The 26,528-nt window shown below is 33.6% G+C and overlaps 2 protein-coding genes across 5 annotated transcripts in view; one reads left to right on the top strand and one right to left on the bottom strand.

Moving 5' to 3' along the window:
* The window catches only part of orb2, a 51,562-nt gene extending 34,174 nt beyond the window's left edge, over positions 1-17,388 (top strand). The window contains exons 3-8 of the mRNA XM_066302473.1: positions 8,372-8,413; positions 11,049-11,225; positions 11,315-11,454; positions 11,832-12,042; positions 12,202-12,494; positions 13,379-17,388. Coding sequence (XP_066158570.1) covers positions 8,372-8,413; positions 11,049-11,225; positions 11,315-11,454; positions 11,832-12,042; positions 12,202-12,494; positions 13,379-13,495 — 980 coding nt within the window. The 3' untranslated portion in view covers positions 13,496-17,388. The remainder of the gene's footprint in view (positions 1-8,371; positions 8,414-11,048; positions 11,226-11,314; positions 11,455-11,831; positions 12,043-12,201; positions 12,495-13,378) is intronic.
* Positions 17,389-17,846: 458 nt separating this feature from the next.
* On the bottom strand, positions 17,847-26,047 carry Csk (C-terminal Src kinase). 4 transcript variants are annotated; one of them, XM_066302476.1, is made up of 11 exons: positions 25,641-26,047; positions 25,478-25,581; positions 23,418-23,567; positions 21,534-21,736; positions 21,335-21,481; positions 21,065-21,278; positions 20,550-20,668; positions 20,137-20,497; positions 19,995-20,081; positions 19,847-19,939; positions 17,847-19,170 (listed from the first exon to the last, which is right to left on the bottom strand). In XM_066302476.1, the coding sequence occupies exons 2-11, from the start codon at positions 25,505-25,507 to the stop codon at positions 19,090-19,092; spliced, it is 1,485 nt and encodes a 494-aa protein (XP_066158573.1). In that variant the 5' UTR covers positions 25,508-25,581; positions 25,641-26,047; the 3' UTR covers positions 17,847-19,089. The 4 variants fall into 4 exon arrangements, with proteins under 4 accessions (XP_066158573.1, XP_066158574.1, XP_066158575.1 ...); XM_066302477.1 differs by having other exon boundaries at positions 25,478-25,583; positions 25,644-26,047; XM_066302478.1 differs by lacking the exons at positions 23,418-23,567; positions 25,478-25,581; positions 25,641-26,047 and adding an exon at positions 21,839-22,003.
* Positions 26,048-26,528: the final 481 nt, after the last annotated feature.

Genomic DNA, 26,528 nt, shown 5'->3' with positions numbered 1-26,528 from the left:
AACTATAATACAAAGACACTTCAACTACTCTAAAACGGGTATAATAATTTTAAGGATTTGAATTTCAAAAAAACTTTGATGGTCGCAATATACGAGAGGTTTAAGGTCAATTTTACAAAAGAAAATAATGTCAAAAAGGAGAATATGTTTCATAAAACGTTGTGTTAATTAACAGTGGTTCGACTGTGGCAAAACTAAATAGGGCGTTTGAGTACTTACTCTAAGGAATTTTTACTATTATTAACGTTTATCTTTGCAGGGTAACGTTGATAAATACTCTAATTATCCAATATCAATGTTCGTATATCCAACGTTAATTTTTAATTCAATTTTGTTTTATGTATGTGGCTATGCAGAGAAGCAATTTGCATGACCGCTGACAATAATCTGGATTGTCCTAGTGAAAATCTACATTTCAATTGTTACATGACCCAACTTACGTTACAAACATTTTTGTTGATACATATAGTCGAACATCCAGTACGTACATAGTTAATACAGTGAGAGAGGTAATTGTTATTACAAACGCATAATACGAAGTAGGCAAATTATTGTAAAATAACCTCTTCCGGTTTCGTAGGAGCGCAGCCGACAATGATAAACATGTCGTTTTGTCGTGACGAGGCCATTACTGACCATTCAAATTTGACAAAAAGTAAAACTAAATTATTAGTGTTGCAAATGACCAAAAAATGACCGTAGCAAATTCTTTTAAATAAAATAGTAGAGGAAAAAACTCTATGTGTGGACACCATTCAAAACCCTTTCAAGATCTTTAATAATAAAACTAAATTACTGCATAGATGTGAATAGGGGAAGTTGTTCTTTTTATATCACATTCGGCATGATATTTTGATTAAAAGGATTTTTTGATTGACACAGTTTGAAGATTGGTGTTAAAAAGAAAATAATAAAAAAAAAAAGAAAAGGGATTTTCCTGCAGCTCTTTGATTCTTTAAAGGGACGTTCTGAAATTTTTAAGGATTGTAAGGATATTTATTTAAGGTTTTACCTTAGTGTCTGGCTTCAATAGTAGGGATTTCCCGGAAACGGTGTTCATTTTCCTGTCACAAAGGACTAGCTCTGTCTTGTCAGGATTGAGACTATTGACAGATAGTCTTGTGTTGCTACACTATTAATCTGCCTTGGTAAAAATTGACACAGTTTTAAATTAAAAACTGTTTCTTGCCTATGATGAGCTTTGAATTCGTGATTCACATTTTTCACCTTGTACAATTTTACCGTGGCGTTAAACATATTCAAAGTGTACTTTTCTACGATTGCAAAAAAACATATTTTATCTGCAACTTCCGAAAATTGGTAAGATGAGTAGCGATGTGTCCGAAAGTGCACCTTGCAAACTCGTAGGAGAATGGCCAACAACTCGTTGTTTTTGGTCATCATTTCAGTTTATTTAGGTAACGTATTTCGCATGCTTTGATACTTTCAGGAAATTGTCATTTTCCGGTAGTTGTCAACGAACCAGAAGAATTTGCAGGTCACATCGAATGTTGTCCAAAAATTGAGGAAATTTCTCACTAAACCCTAAAACTTTCTGGGATTCATGTATAAAGTTGAGAGTGTTTTACCCCCACGCTTCGGAGATCCGACTGTATAAATTGAATTAGCTTGTTTTAAGAATGTGCGTGGCTCCTCAATTTAAATTAAAATCCTACGGGAGATTAAAAAAGTTCAATTGATTTTGGGGCGGTCGGCATGGGAAATTCTTTTGGTTCGTACGCATGGTATTGATTAAAAAATGTAATAATTGAATATGAAAATTCTGCTTCAGTATTGATGCCTTGAAGGGTCATTGTATTCAAATGTCCGATAATACGTCACCTTCGGTTAAAATTTATGTAAATATATTTCTATTATTGGTGTCGTAGATTAAATTAAACCGTTTCTACTAAAAAACTACTGATAAACAAATACTTTCTGTTGTCAAAACACGAATGATGAGATTTATGACATGGACTTAGAATTAAACAAACTGCTCGCTGAAAGCAAACATCACGTATAGCCAGGTTTCCTTTTAGCTTAATATCTGTGTATCAACGCCAAAGTTTTTGGACCAATAGATCAATCTTCTGAGAACTTTACCCAGAAGATAATTAATATCAACGAAAATGTTCAAATCAAGACGGAGTACGTATTTGTGTATTTCATGGTTTCCATGGAAATAAATCTTCCAGGTAAAGTTGCCAGTACATCGATCTAACCCGGCCTTTAACCTGATTTTTTAAGGTGTATTCACACTTGTTATCGATTTATGGCGTAACGCCCAACTATTCAGATAAGCAATGTAATGTCGAGATAAGAGAATAACTGGAATTATACAAAGAGAAACCTAACAGGTTCATATCTTAGACAAACACATGAGCAAAGCTTGTGTAGAAGGTGATGTAGGTACATACATTAGCAGTAAGATTATTAAATGAGGATTCATTTATTAAACCTAATTCTCTTTACACTACTTAAACAAAAAAAAAGTAGTGCCTAGACCTCTAAAATCCTAATATTTCCTCAATCGTTTTATCGACTTTCTTTTTTTCCAACCCTTTTAATTTCATTTTATTTAGGTATAGATTCCGGAGTATTGATTCCCAGTTATCACTGAAATGTTGGTGGGTGCATAGCCCTAAGGTTTGAAAAGGGCTCAATTGAATGGGAATTTCTAATTAGAATTGGACTTTTATTATAACCTCGGGCAGCAATCACAGATTCCCGGATTTTCTGCAACGTCTTGTATTAGCATGTATAGGGAAGTCTAATGAAACTACCCCTTGCGTGATATCTCTTTGGTTAAGTTAAACATTATCTGCAAATTTTGTTAGCACCCTAAACAAAAATTATCACGTTGATTGGTCCCATTCGAGACAGGCAGCCGAGCAGATAATATTTCAGATGATCGACAGGCCGCAGGAGGGTTTGAAATATGACACATCCCTATACATTCCACCCTCCTTCTCATGTTGAGTGACGACAAAACTCCGATGTTTATCAATGAGGCATTCTCTAAGCTCTGCTGAGGGGTAAAGATCGACATTCTTGCTTTAAGTTGTTAAAGTAATTTGCTTTGTTTTGAATTAGGGATAAGCTTGGCACAAGCAATTTTGTTCCACATGTGCCACAAACCAAAAAAAGCTAATATCTCTGGATTACTTCTTTTCTGCGCAAGGTTGGGATCGTGATCTAAATATTTTTACTGATTCGGTGTTGTCCTAGAGAAATCTCAACGGTTTTGCATTTTACTTTACGATTTATTTTCGAAGTATTGAAGTTTTTGTGTTTTCTTGTAGAAACAGATAAATCGTTTAATTTAACCAAATTAATCAAGAATGTTTTTTAATAAAATTATTGCTTGAACTGAACTCATATCGCCGAAAAGTGTGTGGGAAGGTGCAAAATAAATAATGATAGTTAACATACTCACATATTTGTACGAGAATTAAATTAAGTACTCTATTTTAAAAATAATCAATTCAGTAATCTATTTTTCAATAACATTTTGGCTTCAGTTAAACTTATTGATTACTCACAAAAAGAAGGGAGGAGAAAAACAAATAGAGCATTCACCTATTTGTACGGAAATTAAAGTAGTACTGCTTTTAAACAAATTCTAACTATAATTAAATTATTAGTAACCTTATTGATCTTCTTGTTTTTGCACCTCTCAAAACCCTTACTATTAGAGACGGATTTTAGGAAAACTGAGCAATTGACGATTTACTATTACTTGAGTAATTGAGCCAATAACAAATTAAATACACACTATAAACATCTTGTTGTTAAATGTGACTATTAAAATTATCTCAGTTTCTCAAATTATTCTGTGCACAAAAGCCTCATTTTGTATATTCTCACTTATATAGTGTATTTCCTAAATGTTAGGCTATAATTTAGGGGGCTATTCTCTGAGTAATTTTAAGAATTTTTTATTCTTTGACGATTTTAGGAAAAATACTTTGTTCCCTAAATACAAGGTGATAAATGCTTTTCATGAAATTTATTAAAAGCTACAATTATTGTTCAAAATGATTGCCGTCAGTTTGAATGCATGCTTCTAATCTTCCACTCATTGATAGCCGAACTCTTTCAAAAATACCAGGACTGTTTTTTATTGAATTGCACCCATCAATTATGCAATTTCTTAAATCTTCCAGGTTTCCCAATGCTTTAGTATAAAGTAATTATTTTAAATGACCCCGTATGAAATAGTCCAGAGGGTTCAAGTCTTGGGATCTAGCTGGCTATAAGTGAGGTCCACCACGACCAATCCAGCAATCTCCATAAATTTTCACTAAAAATTCGCGAGTAATCCTACTAAATTACTATGGTACTCCATCGTAAATTAACCACATTGCATTTCTGATTGCCAATGATACATCTTCAAGGAATTCAAGAAGCGATTGTTCCAAAAAGTTACGATAAATTGCGCCTGTAAGTCTTTAGAAATATTGATCCAATTAGCCAAACACCCACAGTTCTAACCTAAACATTTAACGAAAATTGGTGTTGAAAATTAACTTCTAATACTTCGCATGAATTTTCTTCAGTCCACGTACGATTGTTATGAAAATTTCTTATAACATTTCTCGAGAAATTTGCTTCATCGGTAGAAAGAATCATCGACAGTAATTGCGCAATTCACAACAACGTATGCAAAAGTCATTCACAAAATTCAATCCTCAAGGGAAAATCTATAGGAAGAAGAACTTGAACAAGTTGTATGTGGTATGGACACAACAATTTTTTTCTCAAAACTTGCCATACAGTATTATTACTAACATCCAAAGCGGTTCCAATTTTTCTAGTAGGAGTATCTGAATTTTCCTCTATTATGTTTAGCACATTTTCTTCCAATTCTGCCGTTCTCACTGTCACAATTCTTCCTGCACCTCCACTTCCTTTTAATGTACCTGTTTCACGAAGACGTAGATGAACTCTTTCCAATATTTTTCGATTGGAAACATTACGATTCAGCAACCGTTCAATGTAAAATTGCCTGGCACATAACGAATTTCCATCGGCAGGTCCATATATGAAATGCATGTCAGTCACCTCAGCATTCGTATAGGTATTCATGATAAAAAAAAAAGATTTCAAGTTACAAATTTGGAAAGGTATTCAAATTAAATAACGTTCAACGTGTTTACTAGTATTGTTTTCAAGATTCACACTATCTTGCTACGCTTATTTTCAACATTTTAATAAAAAAAATGGAAAAATCTAGTCAATAAATATTTATAGCCTTGTATTTAGAAAATAGGGAACAAAGTATCATCAACCTAAAATAGTCAAAAGACAACACATTCTTAAAATTCCTCAGAGAATGGCTCCTTAGATTTTTACTTAACATTTAGGAAACACCCAATATTAAATTAAAATATTTTCAGAATTTACTTCGAGTTGTTCACGATTTCCCTTGGTGAGTAAAGGCTAGTTTAAAACTCCACCTTTCTGTTTGAGTTTCTGAATTAATATTATCTGTTTGAATAACGTTAAGACTCAGAATATACCATTTACATATTTGAAAATTTGCTTCAATATTTTTCATCCCTGTCAAAATTCCCACCTTTGAGATAAAGCACGTTATTTCGTGAGTAATTAAATTAGGAAAATTGCACTCAACGTCCAAGTGGAACCTTTAAATGTTATTGATCTGCTAACTTTTCTTTGGTGCGGCTTGATCAAAGTGACAGCAACATTATTTACTCGATAGCGTATCCATCATTTGATTGCAAACTTGGGAAGTTCAATGAATTGAGCCTCACTTTAAACAAAGTTCAGTTCAACATTTGATCGAATGAATTTCTTGGTGCACGAATCTTTAGTTAAGTGCTACTTGTGATGTGTTTCGATAACCTTTTTAGTGGATTGCTTTGCACACTGTGGGAAATCAATTTTCCAAGCTTAGAACTAATATTGAGATGAATTTCGAGAAAATATGGTGCTCTTAACGTAAAAGCTCGTTATTAATAGTAAAAAACCTTGAAGAATGTATAATCAATATACATGCATAGTTATTTGTAAATTGCATATTGCCATGGCTGCATGAAAAGACACAAAAAATCTCGGGTTCGTACAACAAATAAAGGCCTTTGTAGTCGAAATGGCCTTATTACATTAAAGGAAACTATTACATTTCACGTCCATTATAGACTTGTGGAATTCAATTTGCGATATCCTAGTAAGGTGAACTTACAGCCGATGAACTGATTTTTGTTATTCAGACATTTTTTTTTTTTAGATGCAATAAGTTAGATTGAAAAGTGTGATACGGTCTTTCTAGGCCGTAAATAAATTATACAATTTGTCTGTGTGTGATTAGAAACTCAATGAGACGAATATGTCCTACTATGTCATGAGGGTTTAGGTAATCTATTTAGGAAACAATTGCTTTACAAATATCAGGTTGATTATATACATATATACATAATGTAAATTCTGTCATTTCTAACGTTTTTCTGCTTGACCGTAGGTTTTAGATCTGTGATTTTCAATCAGAACGTACAAACACATTTTCGCACTTCCACGGTGGTGTACCAAAATTGGAAACAAGAGCCTCTTGAAAAGTCGAGTATTGATCCAGCACATGAATTCCCTACTCCTTTACCACGTCTCTTTTTGGCATCCTCTTTCACCAGCCAACAAGAAGATTGATTCTGCTAAATTTCACCTTTTAAGTGTTCTATTATATTTCAGCGCCACTTTAGCACTCTTTCGAAGAATATTGCTGTGTAAAAGATTTCAATTACACGTATAACTTCGCCGTAACTTGAATACGTGACTATGAATTGCCCCTTTTGTATAACTAGACGTTTGACAAATTAACATCCTTGTTACGGGCCATATTTTTAAAACAGGTTCTTAAGATTGAAAACTCATCCTAGACTTTTTGACCGCAAATTTGATCAACGTTTTAATCAATTTCTACTTTGTCATATTCAATTTTGTCGCAACTTACACACAGTCCAATATTTTTTCATTAAAAATTATATTATGCACTGTGCATCATATTAAACGCACGGGAATTTTCGTTTTTTGTTTTTTAATCTGTGCCTCGTAATTTAAACGACTGGTTTCTTGCCGAATCAGAGAGAGGACAGTTTCTTAAACAGCTTTTTTTGAATCTTACATAAGGTGAGCCATAAAAATGTTAAATTTAATTATTTGTGTCTGTCACAGACACATTTTTAAAAATTCATTTTTATAATATACTCTGGATAGTGTCCCCAGACGTTTTTCGTAGATATTTAATTAAGTATCTAGAAAAGAAGTTATAGGATTTTTTTCAAAAATGGTATAATTCTGTAGAAGACCTAATCAATTAGCTGTTTTTACCAATTTGCCACTACATTTCCAGGGACAATGCAAAATTGACACTCCTAACTCAGTTGTTACTTAGGGATATCATGATTAGAATGAGTACCTTGTTGATTGGTACAGTATTATTTAAGTTTGGCCTTGAATATGCAAAAATTCTATGAACACAAACTTAACTGTAGACATTTTCTTGCCCAAATAACTCGTTCAATTTCACTGTAATAATAAACTATTTCCGCGGGTAGTACCTTGAAACATTTAATTTATTTTCCCATTCTTCATGAAGTAAAGTCCCCCATATGGTCAAATTTTCTGTTAGATTATGCCATTTTTTGAAAAAAAAACATATAATTTTTGTAAAGTCTGGAGGTACTATTCCATGATACAAGATATGATAAAAGTGCATTTAATAAAATTAATTCTGTTAATGATGCGAATAGTTAAATTTTCACTATTTTACAGCGCTCGTTCTCATCCTACATGATATTTAAAAAATTGCTTAAAAAGCTATAGCCCCGCCGATTCTAGATAAAAATTAACTTTCGCAAATTGTGCCAGTCATTTAAATTGGACATGGTAGGCCGATGGTATATATACATATGCATATTCAATAATCACTAAAGAACTTACCGGTACGTTTCATTTGACTGACAATTTAGCGATTTCCCTTTTTCTAGTGGGTAATAATCTTATCAAACTCCTTCTACGTTTCACAACATTTATAACTTATTATTATTATACGAATTTTGTAACTTTTGTTACAAATCTGTACCTATCACACAAAAAAAGCCTTTTTAATAGAAAATTCAGTTGCCAAGCTTCGAACCCTGCTTCTTGTCACTGAAGGCCCATAATTCATGCATAAAATCCTCAATTAGGAGGACTAGATTATTAAAATTGAAATAGTATTTTTTATTAGTAATATCCTGCTACCATCATCTCCCTTTGGTGTATTTAATTATTATAACTGGCAGGAAGTTTTGGCATGTCCGCCTTGAATTGTTTTAGTCACAATCACTAAATTTGTCTTGTTTTGTTTCAGGATACATAAACACAAATGCGTTCCAGGCATTGCAGATACATGGTGAGTATTGGTGGTTGAGTAAATTTAAATAGATAGATAATGTGCATAAAGAAAGCGTGGTCAAATCACCAATGAAATTGACAGTATTTGAAATTTAAAAATGGTTAAAGATTATACGGTGTGAATGTAAAAACTACTTTTTCATGTTTCAAATTTAAATTTTCGGCCCAAATTGTATATTTATAAGTCTATTGTCGCCGCATTTAAAAGTAAAATCTATGTGTAACAGTATTTGATATGGTTAGTCTACAAGAATAAATTTTTAAAATAAGCTGCTTAGTAAAACCGACAAATTATTTTGATTATACATTTACATAGAATAATAATGGGTTTACCACCGCAGCTCGTAAATAATTACACGATAATATGATTAATTGGTAGTTTTAAAATTAAATAAAGCTCTGTTTATGCTCTTGTAAGGGCTATTAGCAGGAAATCCGTCACCCATGGATACTGCAACCATGCATCATCGAACTCCCCCATGCTTGACGACAGCCAATAATACATTGTCATTCTGTCAATTTTAATTTATCTAATTAATGGTATCTGGTTAGTGATTTATGTATTTCGTAGCTCTTTCTTCTGCTCCCCTGGATCGGCCATTTCCAGGCGACAGCCCCACGTAGATTCCAATATGATGCTAATTCTTTATGACGCCATCTATTAATTTATCATTAAAAGGAACTGATCCCTTCGCCATTGCGGCAACATTGCGGCCAAGAAACAGCCAACCACGTGGTCCGGGTGAGGGTCTTTGGCCTTTGGCCACGTGCCCTCGTGCCGAAATTAGGGTAGATCTTTGCGGAAGCAGCTATGGCGCCTGCGCCAACCCCGTTCCGATCGACTTTCCTGAACTTTATATTCATAAATTAGGTTTTTATTGTTTGTCCGGATTTATATACCCTACTCGGTGGCTAAAATGGGGCATTCCGATACTTGTCTCTTGCAATGGGGTCGGTTCTATATATACGTACATTGCGAGACGCGTCTAGCTTTCGGGTTAGGCTTAGATTGGGATATTTTTAGGTTGAGTAAATGGGCGGACCCTTTTGCCCGGTGCAATCAGAGCTAGTTGGCTCTAGCTGGAAGTCTTGACCTGCTAAGATCATGAACTGATTTTAATTAATTTGCATATTAATAAGAGAAAGAGAGTCACGTTTTTAGGTGAATTCGATAATATAAAAAAATATATATATATTTTATAGTAGTTAAGACAGGATGTGAATTAACGACATTGGTCTTCGATTAGGAATTTTTTTTTATTAGAGATTTTCTCAAGAAATATATAGTAATCTGGTTAAGCTAAACTAATCCGACTTTTTTTAGTAAATCGTACTAACTACAAAGAAATTATTTTTCACAATCAAGAGTAACTTGAATAAGCTGACTAGGCCAAAATAATAATTTTGTAGTGAGTCAAGTAATGAGGTTGATTCGTTAAACAAGAATAACTGTAATGAAATTTTTTTTTTACTTGAGAATTATTGTAAAACGGATTATTGCAACTGGGTTGAGCGACAAACCTACCATTGATACGAAATTTGCTTTCAGTTAAGTCTTTTGCAGTCTTTATCCACCTATCTGGACATTTTCCATATTACACACCCCTTATGTGTATTGAGTCTTAGTATGCAAACAATAATCTTAAAAACTAATCTACCGCCATGATGTTGGTTGAACATAACAAGCTTGAGACAGGGGATTCAGGCAGTTTAAAATATTTATTAGTTTCCAAACAATTTTTTAAGCTTCATGGTATTGCTTGTTTTGTTGTTTGTATCAGCAACTATAGTTATTTTCCTTCAGTCTATTTAATCAGAAAAGTGTTGGGATTTAGAACTAAGTCTCACTAACGCTAAGCTTCTATTTTCAGAATACCCACGCAAATAAAACATTAAGGTCACTTTGCCCCTCCGCTCAGATCCAGGAGTTAAAGATAAATCGACACCAATTAGGTGATATAATTCCATAAATAGGATTAAGTTAGTGTTGGGCTTCTCTTTTCCCTGGAATTTTAGGGGGCATTCCTATCCAGTCCTCTCGTATCCGACAAATTATAATTCCAAACAACCGTACGGGATTTGCTTTTGACAGCCGCATAGAATAAAATCTCGGCTTAACTCTAATGCTCGAATAATCAATCTTCTGGTGAATATAGCCATAGACTGGATTCATCTAATAAGGGTGGAGCTGTTTTAGGAAAAAGTCTCATCTCATTAAATAATTACTGCTCGTGAGGACATGACTGGACAAAAATGCTGATAGTGTTGAAACATCATGTTAGGTCATAATTACAGCGTTTAAATTTCGTGATTTGGTAGAAATATCGCGACCTTAAATTAGCAATCAAGGGAAACGAGAAAATCCCTAAATCAACGTAACTGCATATTACTGCGCACGAATGTAGCTAGTTTCATGCTGTTACGAATATATCCGGTTTGGCAATGCAGAAACGTGTTACCGGCAAAAACGAACATCTAATATGAAATTTATGGAAATGCGACCTGGAAGGTTTTCCATTTGCGCTAGATATATTTTTCTGGATTTCAGTCATCAATTTCAGCTGGCGCAATTAAATAAAGCGACGACAAGATAGATAAATTTTCTGTGAAACATAAATAAAACTTTATTTCAGGAAAATCGCCATACTTCCCAGGTTTAGACGATCAGGCTGGACCGGTACTTTTGGAAGAACCAAGTCATTTGGTTGATGGCACTTTAGGAACTCAGCCGTTGAGTTCGCCCTCCAGGTCATCCCCCCATTCTCAAGGGTCGGAGGGCGGTGAGCGATTTTCAAGAAAAGTTTTCGTTGGTAAGAAACGTCATTATCGTTATTTTTCCACTTTATCTTTAAATGTTCCGAAAACAACTGAATCAGTAGTAAAATTCTCGGGTTTTTAGGTGGTCTCCCTCCAGATATTGACGAAGATGAGATTACTGTGAGTTTTAGGAGATTCGGACCGCTAGTAGTAGACTGGCCTCACAAGGCAGAAAGCAAATCGTATTTTCCACCCAAGGGATATGCCTTTTTGTTATTTCAAGTGAGTTACTTTTAATGTTGAGGCAAAAAGTTTCCATTTAGGCCTAGGTACATTTCATCTTAAAAGCATTAATTTTAATATTCTGGAGAAAAGATTTTTTTATGATGAAGGCCAAAGGCCACACCCTTAAAACATTAATTTTGATTCTGATTATGTAAAGAATGAGATTGAGCTTCGTCCAAATTGGGGCATAGAGAAATGTGAATTCTATTCAGGGATGAAAAAGCAATTTTTCATAAGCTCGACGGCCTGGCGTCCATTTTAGGCCGAAGGCACGTAAAATCATTAAATCGCGTATCCAGGGCCGTAACCGACTTTAATTAATTTTCCATGCAATCCGGTAAGACTAACTAGTTCACTTACGTTTTATTGTACAGGATGAGAATTCAGTTCAAAGTCTAATCGACGCATGTATAACGGATGAAGATAAGTTGTACCTCTGCGTTTCTTCTCCAACAATCAAAGATAAACCAGTACAAATTCGACCATGGAGGTTATCAGACGCAGATTTCGTTTTGGATGCGTCCATGCCCCTTGACCCTAGGAAAACCGTTTTTGTTGGTGGTGTTCCACGACCTCTTAAGGCTGGTACGTATTCAATAGTCACTTATCAAAACATGATCATTAAAAATTAAATGACAATTATGTGCCAGATTAATAATGGGGCACTAACGATTAATTTTTTGCATTACTAACAGTTTTATATATTCGTACTTAAAATTTTGCAAAACTACACTTTTATTTCAGTTGAATTAGCAATGATAATGGATAGGTTGTATGGTGGAGTGTGTTATGCAGGCATAGACACAGATCCGGAATTAAAATATCCAAAAGGAGCTGGAAGAGTGGCTTTCAGCAACCAGCAAAGCTACATAGCGGCCATAAGTGCTAGATTTGTTCAGTTGCAACATGGCGACATTGACAAACGGGTAGAAGTGAAGCCATATGTACTGGATGACCAAATGTGTGATGAATGCCAGGGCCAGAGGTGCGGTGGCAAATTCGCACCATTTTTCTGCGCCAATGTGACTTGCTTGCAGGTAAGTAGATCTATTTTATAACTGCCTTGAAAACACCATGTTGCTCGACTGGAGGAAAGCAAAAAAAAATCAAAACGCTTTTAGCGGAAAAATTTTGCTAATTATATGAGGTTTGAGAAAATTTCAGATATTTTTATTTCGTTGCATGTAGTGCAAATTAATTTATGAATAAAATCTTATTAAAACGTTTTCAGGAAATGCCTCCTTATCGAGGTATAGCGTGAAGACCAGCACCTCATAGAACAACATTTAAGGCAAAAGTGGTATATTTGAACGTACAACGTCATGCTTTCGATGTTCAATTTAAAAAAGATAACCTTAACGCTTTGTTATTTCACATTACACTTAAAAATTGCAAATGGAATGCAAATTTTTCTTATCTTAAAATTTTTACTTTTATTTAATTCACCTCCTTATGGTGATTTAAAATTTTATTCTCATTTTACAAATATTAAATACCTTTCCCTCTAATGTTTTGAAATGTTTTCAAATTTAAATATCGATTCTGGTTAATTTTCGAGTTAACATTAAAAAAAACAATTAAACTTGATAAAATAACAATCGAAATCGAATTAAGATTTCAAGAATGCAGTTTCAATTTGCTGAAGATTCAGAATTTTTCCTCTAAATTTTTCCATTTTTCCCCGGTTTCCTCCAATTTGGTAATTTGTAGTATCCTAAGTACGAAATTGCTATTGGGATTTCATTAATGCAGATCTCATATTACAATGTTGGACTAAGCATTTTTCACACATTTTTTAAATTATCAATTACATCTAGTCATGCTATAACAAAATTTAACTACGCGTCTTGATTTCTCTTATTTTTGAAATTCCAATTTGGGAGATACTTTAAGAACTGGAATAATCCCTGGGATGTTCTAGTACTATTGTGAACACTGTTGGGCAACAATTCACTCAAGACCAGGCCGCGAGTTCCACAAGCCCCTTGTCAAAGAGGGCGCAGATAGGCCTCGCGCCGTCCCCTTCCGTTGGTGTTAACGCATGCGCATTGCACCTGCGCCGCAGCCCCTTAGCTTATTACCACACACACCGGCAGCGGCCCCCTAGGCGAAATCTTAGTACGGTAACTCGGCCCAATATGACGTCGCCTTTGATGGGTCACTAGTATAGGGTGATGTTCCAGAAACACATAGAACATCCTTTAATGGATGGGGTAGTGAATTAGCGCTTAAAGCTCCGCATAATTCAATTTCATAGTTATAAAGCTCGACGTTGGGGGGGGGGGGGTCACAGAAGGGGATTTGCTTAAATTTAGTGTTTCCATATCACAATAACTTGTATTGAATACCTTTGCGGTCGCGGCCCATCAGAGGTGCTCGTTAGTTCTGGGGTTATTTATCTAGTAGCAATTATACATACCTATTTAAAGATATACATGTATAACCGATTATCTTCTGTATTAAGTGGGGCAGGACGGTAGCTTCACGATTTTTCTGCACTAGTCATCCAGCGTTACAATTCATGACCTCTCGGCTTAAGCACTTCCCTTATTGCTCATAAACCATAGATCGCAGTGAAACAACAATTTTTTTAGGTTCATTTCTAAATTTAATGCTGCGCATTATAGAGGAACAGGGCCGACCCCATTGCAACGCAGACGCAACTGAAAGAGTTCCACAAGATTGCTAAACTTTTAATTTTAATTTTTTTTATGTATTGTAACATTTTTATATATATGGAGTGTGGTAATTCTAGTCGAAGTGTCTTGCAAATCGGCTACCGCAAGCTCGATTTTTGCGTCTTTGCTATGGTTTATTTTAGTTGAAATGTAATATTTAAGATTGTTCCTCGATAAAATCTTTTTAGGCATGGGAGGAGTTCCCTAGGTTTTATTCATATTTGAAAGGTTGGAGAAACGAATCATTTGAAATCTAGCAATTTTATGAGCTTCTTTCGAGGATTGTGCAGATAAATAAAAACATTTTTTTATATTGCAACAATTTAATTAGTTACTTTATTAAACTTTCTTTTTTCTTATATTATTTGTAAATACTTTTTTCTATTACTTTCTTTACTACAGAGATAATTCTAATTTAGTTTTAGGAACCTTGCGTAAAAAGGAGGTGTTTAAAGCCGACTCTAAAGGTCATACTTCAAAGTTAACGCGGTACAGTCAGACATTTCAGGGTATTGTATATACTAGTCTATTAATGAAAGCGGATACTGTGCAGAGACCGTTTAGCTTAAAAAACAATCGTCCAGCTCGAGTACCTGACTGGAAACTTGCGTTAATATTTCTGCTGCCCTGCCATTTATCCAGCCTTCCTTGAGATACACCACGTATAAGGGCATGGTCTTCAGTACGTAATTTTTATAGGTTTACTCAATTTCTAGGCGGACATAAAACTGGCAATTTGAGGGCGAATAGGCTACAGGATGAGCTTACTAACAAAGTCAAATAAATCGATTTATGCAACAAGCAATACACCGAATTAATGATTTAATTTTGACAACAATTTTGATGTTTTAAATTTGAAATATTTCTTTGTCGCTGTTTTACTAGTTGCATACCTGTGATGTAAAGGCAAGTTTATTTTCTATTAAGGGAGGATGGTTTGTTCAGGAATTTGTCTGTGTTTCTTTAAGAGACTTTAACCGAAATCTTGACTGAGAGTTGTAAGTGAAAGCGGTAGGTACATTTTTTTAATTTTGGAGAAAACAAAATTCAAATAGAGAAGTTATTCTTGATGTGAATCTTGAATACATGCAATTATTCTAAATATTATAACCTGAGACTATGACTTATCTGTCAAGATTATAAGGGCAAAATAATTAGTGTTGTATCTTGTATCTTGAAATATTCTTTAGTTTCTGGTATCAAGACAAGGTTTTCTTTACGCTTGAAATTTTACTTTCAAAAATCAAATATAATCTAATTAACATATATTGCATGTTGTCTGTTTTTGCATAGGCCGTTGTATGTAATTAAATGTAAAAAACTATTAGGAAAATTCTAATTACTCATACGTTTTCGTGATTAGCAATTAGCTTTTCTAGGTGTTTATAGAAACTATTTTCTGAATTTCTAATATAATCTTCCATGAATGGTGTTTAGGTATTTGGAGGCAGCTCCAAATGATTATAAGAACAATTATGTTAGGGCTAAATCTCCAATTGATTTCGTATTACGTTTATGAGCGAAACTGAAGACCATGTGGCTATTGACCAGCTTCCGCTTAGTGTCCGCCATGTTTAACCGCTATCCTTTTTAACATCCCTTATTTTCATGTGTGATACCATAGACGTTTTAAATGTATTAAATCAATTTGCACGGATATGTATAGTATATATAATAGTATCAGCTATTCTGAGACTTTGTATTTTTTAAATTTGAATTTTTATACTAAACTGTTATAAATGGTGATTAGTAAAAGTTTGTGTGCAATAAAATCCAGCCTCGGATGGCAATTTTTAGAGTTTTATCTTTTACTGTATTTCATAAATAAAACGTTTCTTAGGAAAATGTGTACATAGCAGACCAAATGGCGCATATTGCATCAGGCTGCATCCTCTCTAGCCAGGGTTGTAGTTAGCCGAGATTCAAAATACGTACCTATTCTACTTAGTTGAAGTGGCTTATGTTACCTCTCTTTGTCTAAGTATTTTTCGGACTTTAAGCTTGATTAATAAATCAAATTCGGCTTCAAAGGCGTAGTTCTAAATAATAGCTACAACGCTTATAGACTTTCAAATCCATATTTCACATAACACTAGATATAAATGCAGTTTAAGCCTGTGGAAAGCGGTGACCCAGGTGCAGGTATTTCCAATAGAAATCTAGAATTACGTATTTTTTTAATAGTGTAAGTGACGTGCGGAGCTTGGGATGTCGAAAGGATTACTGAAAAGAATACTGCTTAGACAAAGGCGAGTAGACAACTTGCTCGAAATTGAAACCATCTATTAAATGGTACAAATAAGTATTGATATGATTTGTAACAATTTACACTCCTTTTTCTACCGTTTGTATTCGCTGAAGCATGTCTGAGAGAGTAAATAAAAAACGGACAGTGATGCGACATATTGTATCATACTCTAGTAGGTCATTATTGTAATTTTATCCAATTATCCGTTTATGAGATTTAGAATTTCGCGCTGCCGAGTATTTTCACTGGTCAGCGCCTATGTTTCATATTTTTAATATGTATAAGCTCTGTATTTATTGGAAATCTTTAAAGTTTTATATTTTCCACTTTTTATAACTGTTTTAATCAAAATGCTTTTTTATGGTTTTTCTATTTTTACTTACTAATTGATTGAAAAAAGGACCAGCGATTGCAGTTTTGCAATTGGCACCGGTTTCACAACTGAAACTCGCACCACTTCCCATTCAAAACTGTCTCTTCTCTCATTTTACTAACATTTATTTTTTAATTAATCCATCTCAACTGAAAGACATAACTTATGCTGATAAAAAATTTCATTTTTGGACAGTATTGATCGGGGATTTAGGTGCTAATTTCACTCGTAGTTATCCAAAAATTAGTTCAATATCGGGCTGTGTCTTGACTTGGCAAGGAAGCTCGATTATAGGGATAGTCAATTGTTTCAGATTCTTATTGTTGGTCTATTGGTTATTTCGGTTTTTGCCCGTTTCAACCAATGGCTGTTTGACTAGCACCAAAGTAGATTTTTATTATACTTGTATTATTTTTTGTTATAATTGTATTTTACGAAATATTTAAATTGTTTTTATAATTATTTTATACACTTTTATATGTTTGTTAGTCGATTTTGAGGTAAGGTTTGTAAAACTTCTTGGGAAGTTCCTCGTTTATTATTTTGTTAGACATCAGACTTTTTATGTTTTTTATAAATACTATATAAAATGTCAATTTGTGTTTATTTGATAAACTGCTGTTAAACTTCCAGTTGCTTTATTCTTATTTCATTTCCCAAACAATACAAGGAAAAGGTGCAATTTTGCTATGGCGGTTTAATTATCTGGCAGATATTGAAACAATATTAGAGTTGAAAAACGTTTTTGTCAACACACCATAAAAAGATTTTAGATGATAAAGTGAGACCTGATCCCAGAAAGGGAAGCGTTCTGTACATCTTAGCAAAAATTTTTAAAACGTGAATAAACACCTCCGAAGTAAAATCTGAAAGTTTAAAATCCGCATGTATAACGAGACGTCTGCGACTGTAGTTTCAATAAAAACATTCATGATGTGAACACACTGAGTCAATCTTAATATGACTTACTACGTGAAATCAAAAAGTGTACTCAAGAAAACTACCACATCCGAGAGGTTTATAGGTTGTCATGCAATTTTTTACCTAGGTGCCCAATTTTATCTAAAAACTGAGAATAACGTGCCTGTGCTAAGAAAAAAAGGACTTTATTGTAAATTCAGTTAGAATTTAAAGGGGACAAATAGAAAAATATACATGTTATTAAATAAACGATGATAAAACAATTAACATTTTACAAAGCAATGTAGGTACTAGGTTTTAAGCTCTCGAGCAATTTACAACGGAGGCTTTAAAAAATTTAAGTACACAAGCCTAAATATCTACGGAGAAATAAATAAAAACTCTGTCAAGGAACTCGAGTTTACGGCTTTTATACTTAGAAAGTAACACTTAAAACAAGATGAAAACAACCTGAAACAAAGTGACCTGGTGGCATGTCCCAAATCGTGTATGTGGATTGGGTGTGGAAAATGAACCCAAAGTTAAAATGGCCACATACCATAATAAAAAGGATCTACAGGACGTTTGCAACTCAGTGGATGTAGAACAAAGGTATGAAGATAATCTCAAAATAAGTCGACTTTTCATATGAAATTCCGAAAAAGCAATTACCTAAATATAAACTCAGCAAAATGTAAAAAATATGTTTCTTTATAATACATTTTCTGAGGCCAGTATCTTAGAAATTGTGACTTGAATTTAAAAAAATTATTTGAAAAATTAGCCCGTTTTAAGATCCACTAGAAACCCTAGTCCTTTGCCTATTGCGTTGCAAGTTACTCTGTATACAAATTATTTAATGTGAATTTTTTATTCTTGTCAAACAACCTTGAATAGCAGACGAATCTGAGTCCATATTTTAATAATTGAATAACATCAAATTTTTATTTTTAGAACCTACGAATTTTTTCAAAAAACCTTTCAATACTAATTTGAAGCTTGTCAGTAAAGTAAAATTACAGCATCTATATAATGCCTAGAGTTCAGAAAATTTGGACACACTATGCCACCAGGAAAAGCTCTAATGAATATGGAATGGAGTATTTAAATAAGTATAATAAAGGCTCTTTGGACTATTTCATGCCAAACATCCAGTTCCTCTGAAAGATCATTAGAAAACAATGATCAAAATTGATAAAAATCTGGACCAAAACAAGACTACGGTTACACATTTCTATATTATTAACCACACCACATACCACATACATGAGATTAATCACCGTACATTTTTCTTTAAATTAAATCTTTTACGATTGCATAAGTGTATTAATGATTAGAAGTCAGATGGGTCGCGTGAACTACTAAGACATATCACACAATGCATTTCCTTTAGCATTCTCATCCATTCGTTTCTCGCTTATCAAAGTTGAATTTCACGTCTGCTGCTTCAGTTGGGCAAGTTTGTTTTTCACCTCGTGGAAATTCGGTCGCTTATCAGGATGAAACTCCCATGCCTAAGCACCAAAAAAAGTAATACGTTTCATCTTATGTTTAAAAACAAATAAAATATTAAGCTTATAATAAAAATAAATAAAATTCTAGCAATAAAATCACTAATTCCTACAAATATTTACCTTACAAAATTATGCACAGTAATTCTGTAGCATTTTCGATGCTATTGAGAAATATTATATTACATAAAAGTTATTTTTTCTCATCACTTAGATTTTAATTACACCTCTTGTTTAACAAAATAATGTTCAATAGGCACCTCGCACCTCCCTTAAGCACACTGGAAACTTATATTTACCAAAATCATGACTTCATAACAACTATAATTAAGGATTAAAAGAGTTGATGCACGAATCGTTTGTGAACACAAATATAAAAGCAATTAAAATCCCAACTCCCAATAAGGCATCGTTTCAGATTCTAAGTTATTACTACATCGGTAAAATAAAGGCTATTATTTCGGAAATTATTCGTTATCCATGACATAGGAAGGAACTATACAAATTCATAACGAAAATATCTGAAGTTTAAACACCACAAAATCAATTTCTTCAATTTATGTAAAAGAACGACGAGTGCAATTAATGTTAAGATTGCAGAGAACGAAGATTTCAAAGGTTAAACCAACATTTAAATAACGCATACAAACAAAACATAAGTCGATCTATCTTTACTCACCTGCTTCATAACCTGGTATATTTCAGGTGGGCACCCTTCTGGAGCCTCCATTTTGTACCCATTTTCCACATGCCGTACTACGTCAGCTAAAGGCTAAAAATTAAACATTTTTCAACTGTGAAATTTAAAAATAAAATGATCAACTTACTATCCTCGGATAAGGAACTCTCCCAAATGAATAAATCTCCCACAATAAAATGCCAAAACTCCACATATCTGACTTGTTTGAAAATTTCTTAAAGATATGTTTACTGTTAATTTAAGTTTTTGAAGAGATTTGAAATGCTTACGTTGTACTTCAAGGCTTCAGGAGCGGTCCACTTGATTGGCAATTTAGCAGACTCGGAAGTGGCGTTTTTCTCGTTCCGAGCCAAACCGAAATCCGAAACTTTTGCGCGTCCGTTTTCTGCTATTAAAACGTTTCTAGCTGCTAGGTCTCGATGAACCACGTGCATCTTTTCTAGGTACTCCATGCCCGAACACGTATCAAAAGCAAAATTGATTTGGTCTTTCTTGGAGACGTGCAGTCTTCCTCTAGAGCGTAAATAATCCACGAGACTTCCTTTGCTCATATATTCGGTTACCAGGTATATTTGGTCTTTTTTCCTGACAATTCCCAGTAAGTTCACTAAATTTTCGTGATGTAGGGATCTGAAAAAAATACTGTTAAGAACTAATCGAATAAGAAATTGAAAAGACATACTTCATTAGTATCGCCTCAGCTTCACTGGAATCCTTTAACACCTTTACTGCTACTTTTTGATTCTTCCATTTTCCTAACATTACTTCGCAAAATTCGCCTTTGCCGATTGGTTCGCAAACCTAATAAACAGTCGGTTAGTTTAGAAACATTTAGAGTTGTTTGAAATTAAATAAAAATAATGTAGGCTGAGATAAACTTTGAATAGAACATTTGCAGAATCAAAGGCACTTTAAAATATAGAAGGCCTCCCAAATAGGAACACTTAATTGTTTTGGATACCAGCTGTAAATGGATTTAACCATTTTTTACTACCGTCTTGGCTAAAAATGGAAAAAGTTAAATTTTCCAATCTTGAAAATACCTAATTAACATTTAACCATTACAGCTTGGAATATCCTGTATACTTAATACCAATATACAGGGAATTTTCAAACATTGTTATTGAATCCCTTCAAGGATGTTTCAGCGTTTCCAAGACTATTACTCATGCAACAATAAATATACCTACAACTCACCACTAAATCATGTTCAGGAATAACACAAAGATCATCACTTTCTTTTGAGCTGCTCTTGACTAGGGCTTTGGACGTTTCATTTTCTTTTGGAAGTGCGCTTACTAGTTTCGTGCAAAGACCATCGGCATCGTTCTTGTAATGCTCTATAAGCTCATCTAAATTATCAAAATATTCCTCGTCGTCTATTGTCAGTTTATTGCCATGAGACTTAACCCTGTGGAAACTTATCAATAAGCACTTTGCCTGTATTGAAAACATTTATAAACTCACCTATAATGCTCAACCTTACTTTGAAAACAAACACACAAAGTATAATCACCAGGGAAGTTTGTCGACTCCCGTACTAAAAATAGGCCATCGGTCCGTGGTCTCAGTAAGGATTCCGCTTCTTCACGAGATATTTTTCCGTGAAACCACCTGAAATTTCAAACGTTGAGAATTGTGCAGAAGATTTTTTTAGTGTACTTACGGCGTGCTCATATATTTGGAATTACTCCTCAAAGGGCTCTGAACTCGATTCACATTGACATCATGCTCAGATGTAATAATTTGATTTTTTATGTTTCCACCTTCCGAAGGGCTAACATTCATATTGTTTTGGGGTCTTAACAGTAAATTGCAGTCGTTTAATACATTATTATCCATTTGGTGTGATAAGTCTTGAGGAGCCATCTAAAAATAAATTTACTTATTCAACATATTCTTCTTTGAGTAGGTGGTGGAAGAGGGAAAAACAAAAGAGAGTACCTAAATGTTTCAAGAAAATTCACACACCTAGAATTTCACTCAAAAAACTCGAAACTAAAACATCCGACCTACTTGCACATTGAACTTAACCTGCTCGCTCAAAAATGCTCATTAAGAAAATCACTGCCATGTTTAGAATTCGTTGTCCTCCGCTACATACGTTTGTTCATGGAACGATCAATTACAAATCAGTCGCAACCAATCACGTTTCTAACAGTATTCAAAGTGCCAACAAATGAATACAACTGGCTATATTGGCAGTCATAAGCCGATCAAATTTCCTACGCCTGGGTTGTAATTGCTTCGCGAACAAAGGTAATAGCCATAGGCTTTAGTTAACTTAAACGAACTAAATATGCCCCAATATGCTAAATTAAGCGAGCTATATAATCCAATTATATAATTAAACTGTGAGAGAATTTTCTTGATTGACTGAAGTAAACAATTATGAGCTGCTTCTGTGCAATGATTCATGACACACTTGCGATTTGTTTTTAACTGTTAATAACTGGCATGTGGGAATTTTAATTGAAACGCAATAAGTTTTTCAAAAAAAAAAACAAGAAATGAGACAACAAAAGTATTTTTTTTGTGAAAAATATCAAATGTTAAATACATCTAAAATCATCGTTTTCCGCTGCCCTATGAGTCATATGAGTTATTGCCTTCAAGCGGCGTAGTTAACTAATTGTTGTTACCAAATTGGCCGAGCTACTCCAAGTATAAATACACTGTCATACGTATAGCGGAATAAATTAACCGAATATATCGTAATTTGTTTCTTTCATGAAATTGCTACTATATTGGCTTCTGAAATAGAGATAGGGAACGCAAATAGGCATATAGTGGATGCTCACGAAGCAATGGCTGGAATTTCGATTAAAACTACTTCAATGCGTAAAACTCCCACAACTACAAATAACATCAATACCTCAAGTCCTTTCGATTCACAAAGAGAGCAATTCAAACCATATTAACATTCATGTGGAACAATTGCATTAACCATACATATTCTTATAAAGTAATAATCCCGACAAATGAGGCAACTAAACGTCAATTAATTAGTGACTAAATTAGTCAGAAAATACAAAAGATATGAAATTGGATTTTTTTGATAACACTTTCTTTTTGATAAGAATAACGCTAATAAAACCACAAAAATTTCAAAAACTGTAATGACATAAAGGATTCATGATAGAACGTCTATTTAATGTCAACTTTAGATTATAAAATTAATAGGTCGAGTTATAATCGATTAGTAATTACTAACATTTTCAACCTTATGGTATTAAGTCGCAAATCAAACAAGTGACGCATCTGCAATTTCTGATGATATATTCACATGCATTCCCACTGACCATGAACTATCGGCTGATTAAATAATAAGAGAGAAAAAAATCGCTCGATGTTTACTAAAGCGCGAAATTTATGCAGCTGAATAAAAATATTAATTACGATAACACTAAGAGTACCCTAATAACATGATTACAACATTTCTTGTAAACATGCTCTTACAGTTGGTTAAGCAGCTTGTTTAAAAAAGGGAAAGTGACTGATTTTTATTTTACCACATTCATCAAGAAAAAAATTACTGTTGACAACATACCCAAGATGACTCCTCATATGGACGGGTAACTTCACTAGGGGTACTTCGTTTTATACCCCGTGCAGGAACTGTGGGGGGGCTGGTGGTGGATGAGGTCTCCCATTGACCATCAGGTTGTCGGTACTGGTCGAAAATGTATGGTTGGTATCTCTGCAACCATCAAGAGAAATTATAGAAATTGTCAATTTTAAAAGTTTATTATTCAAATCTCACAAATATATATATATAACCAAAAACACCCAATTTAGATCATTAGATATAGATAGAATTTAGATGATTAAGTATCAATACACACAATCTCCTTATCTGTGGTTGTAGATTTTGCATAAATATGTGTCACTACCGATGTTAGTCGAATTGGTATACATTTTTATTGCATCTACATGCAAATAGAAAATGTAAATAATTTCTAGGATATGGGGACTATAATAGCTACTAACATAATCAATTATGAAAAAGTTGTATCTCTTTACCCAACTCATTACCGGATGTTTTCCATTTACATGGTATTTGAAGTATTTTTTGATATATCTTTAAATGATTGTAAATTGTCAAACCACATAAACGAGAGAGTAATTCTGCGGCGAAAGGCCATGATGCTTATTTAAATTTTGCGAATTTACGCCAGCACATTTCCATTTACAATATACTCAATTACGTGATTAACTAAAAAATTGAGCAATTATTACAAAATGGAACAAACGACATAATGTACTATTTCCTATGCTTATGAATTGCCATTTTAAAGCCCATACTATTAAACAATTTATGCCGACCTTGAATTTATTAAATTGAAAAAAATGAGATCGTGCATCACAGCGATGTTGGTTATACAACCTTCTATTTAATGGCATTAGTTGACAAAAATGTGCGGAAATTAGGGTCAAACATTTTTAAACTTTTATAACTGAAGTATTTGATGGGAAATATAACTGTGAAAATTATTCAGTCTGTGAAACAGTTTCTGATTGACCTTACAGCAAACAAAGCGCATTTTGTCCACAATGCTCTCATACAATTACTCTTAAGTAGGGTGTACTATTTAAACCTCATACTGCTAATTAGCAGATAATGTAAATAAAGCGCATCTATAATTTTACCATACAATAAACAAACAAGGGCTTTGATCTGCTTCTACTTATTATCCTACTATTTAGATTCTCGCTCAATTAATCTAACGTTCCTTTCAACAATTTTTGGGGTCAATGAATATAAACCAACTGATTTGGGTTGATACCGAAGGTCAAGTGAAGATATATAAGGAAAGTTTTGAAAACTATAAGTTTATTGTGATTTCACTTTCACTTGAATACTTATGGTGGGGCGTGAAAATCAGTGGCCAAGCACAAATGTCATGATGAATATTTCTGGTTTCTTCTAAAAAACTCTATGAGCTATATGAAGTGTTATATTTTCCTATTTCAGCATAATAGAGTTATAACCTAGATAATATTACTAATGACAAAATGTGTAAGAAATTAATATTTTTAAGCTTGTAGCCAGATCAGTTGAACAGTTTTGATAATTCTCCATTGACCGCTTTTTTTTTACTTTCATTGACAAAATATTTGTCTTAAATTTGTGCTTAGTAGGTTTTAAATTAAAATAAAAACTAGGCATTAAATTTTGGATCTGTTAATCTATACCTGTATCTTAGAAAAATATGTTTGTCAACTTTAATCATATGAAGTTTTTTTTGCTCAACATGACAGATCCTACAATCAATTACATTTCCAATTTTCAATAAGAGGCTACCTCAAAGAACCATTAATTTCAAAGTTGACTAAGGTAATTACACCTCAAGTCCATTTAGCTTACCACCTTCTTGTATTATGAGGTGATATCAGTAATCTATTAGTAAACTTTTTGTGCCTAAAAAATACACACCACTTGCCAACCAAGATTGTCTAATACATGAATATGCTGAATCTCAATCTTTTGACATCCATAAAAAATAATTAAATTAATTGACTGAGAAGTTGATTAATTAGTAAAAAAATTACAGGGAAATTGACTTGATTTGTCATTAAATGAGGTTTTAAAAAGTTTCATGGACATACCTGAGTAAATGAGGAATTTTGGCTTGTCATCACTTTAAGTGCAGAACTTTCACATCATACAGGGTTTATCCTTAACAAATTGACATTTCAAACCATAGGAAGTACTAAAAAACGAGCTCACAAATTAGATGCCCTACTGTTAAGGCATGGACTATCTGGTTACCTTTTAAATTCCCTGTGCCTATCACTTTTCAATCTATAATATAACCTGAGACCATCCCAAGACGAAATGTTTATTTGTATCGCAAAATTTTTATGCTAATTGACCACTAGAAAATACATAATAGTATCCAATCCTTCGATAGTGTTCTCTTCATATTTTTGTTAAGTTACAGCATTAATTTTCTTGGGAATGACCAGTCGTCCTAAACCTATAGGAAAACAACCGCACGTAACTGAATAATTGATCACTTCACGATCCGGAACTCTTTGTCAACACAAATGGGACTAATCGGTAAAGTGTTCTGTACTACAGCGCGCTTCTAGATAGGTACTACAGGCTACAAAAGATATTTGTTACGTTTACTGATTACTGACAAGTTCTACCGTTCTACCAAAGTAAACTCTCCATTTTGTTTTGTTGATAAAGCAGATCGCAAATTGAAGACGTGTCCTATTTCCTAAGGCGTCATCTATTAGCGAAAATCCTTAATACAATTGAAAAGGTGCTTTTCTTTTTGATGTTGCGATTTTCCTCCGGCAGTTGTGGAACTGTCTTCATAGAGGGCCGATAATTAAAGCCGGGAATTTTAAAATAGATATGCAGATCAATTAAATAATGATTTAAAATTTAACTTTAAAATTGGTCATTTCGAACAACATAAATTAATGGTATATAGCTTTTGATACTGCTTTGAAGAAATACTGTGATGTTGTATTAAAATTATTATTTCTGGGTAATTATCATTCAAGTTTTCACCCCCGCTATTTACTGAAAGTTCTGTATGTATGAGAGTGCTTGTTTTTCACTCTCTCCTAGCTTTAATTCGAATTTGCTCATCAATTAACGAATGATTTCACGATTCTCTTAAAATGAGTAAGAAAAAAGTCA

Source organism: Euwallacea fornicatus, chromosome 3, assembly GCF_040115645.1.
Source record: "Euwallacea fornicatus isolate EFF26 chromosome 3, ASM4011564v1, whole genome shotgun sequence".
NCBI lineage: Eukaryota > Metazoa > Arthropoda > Insecta > Coleoptera > Curculionidae > Euwallacea > Euwallacea fornicatus.
Note: the sequence above shows the minus strand (reverse complement) of the source record. Positions and strands in the feature narration are given on the sequence as shown.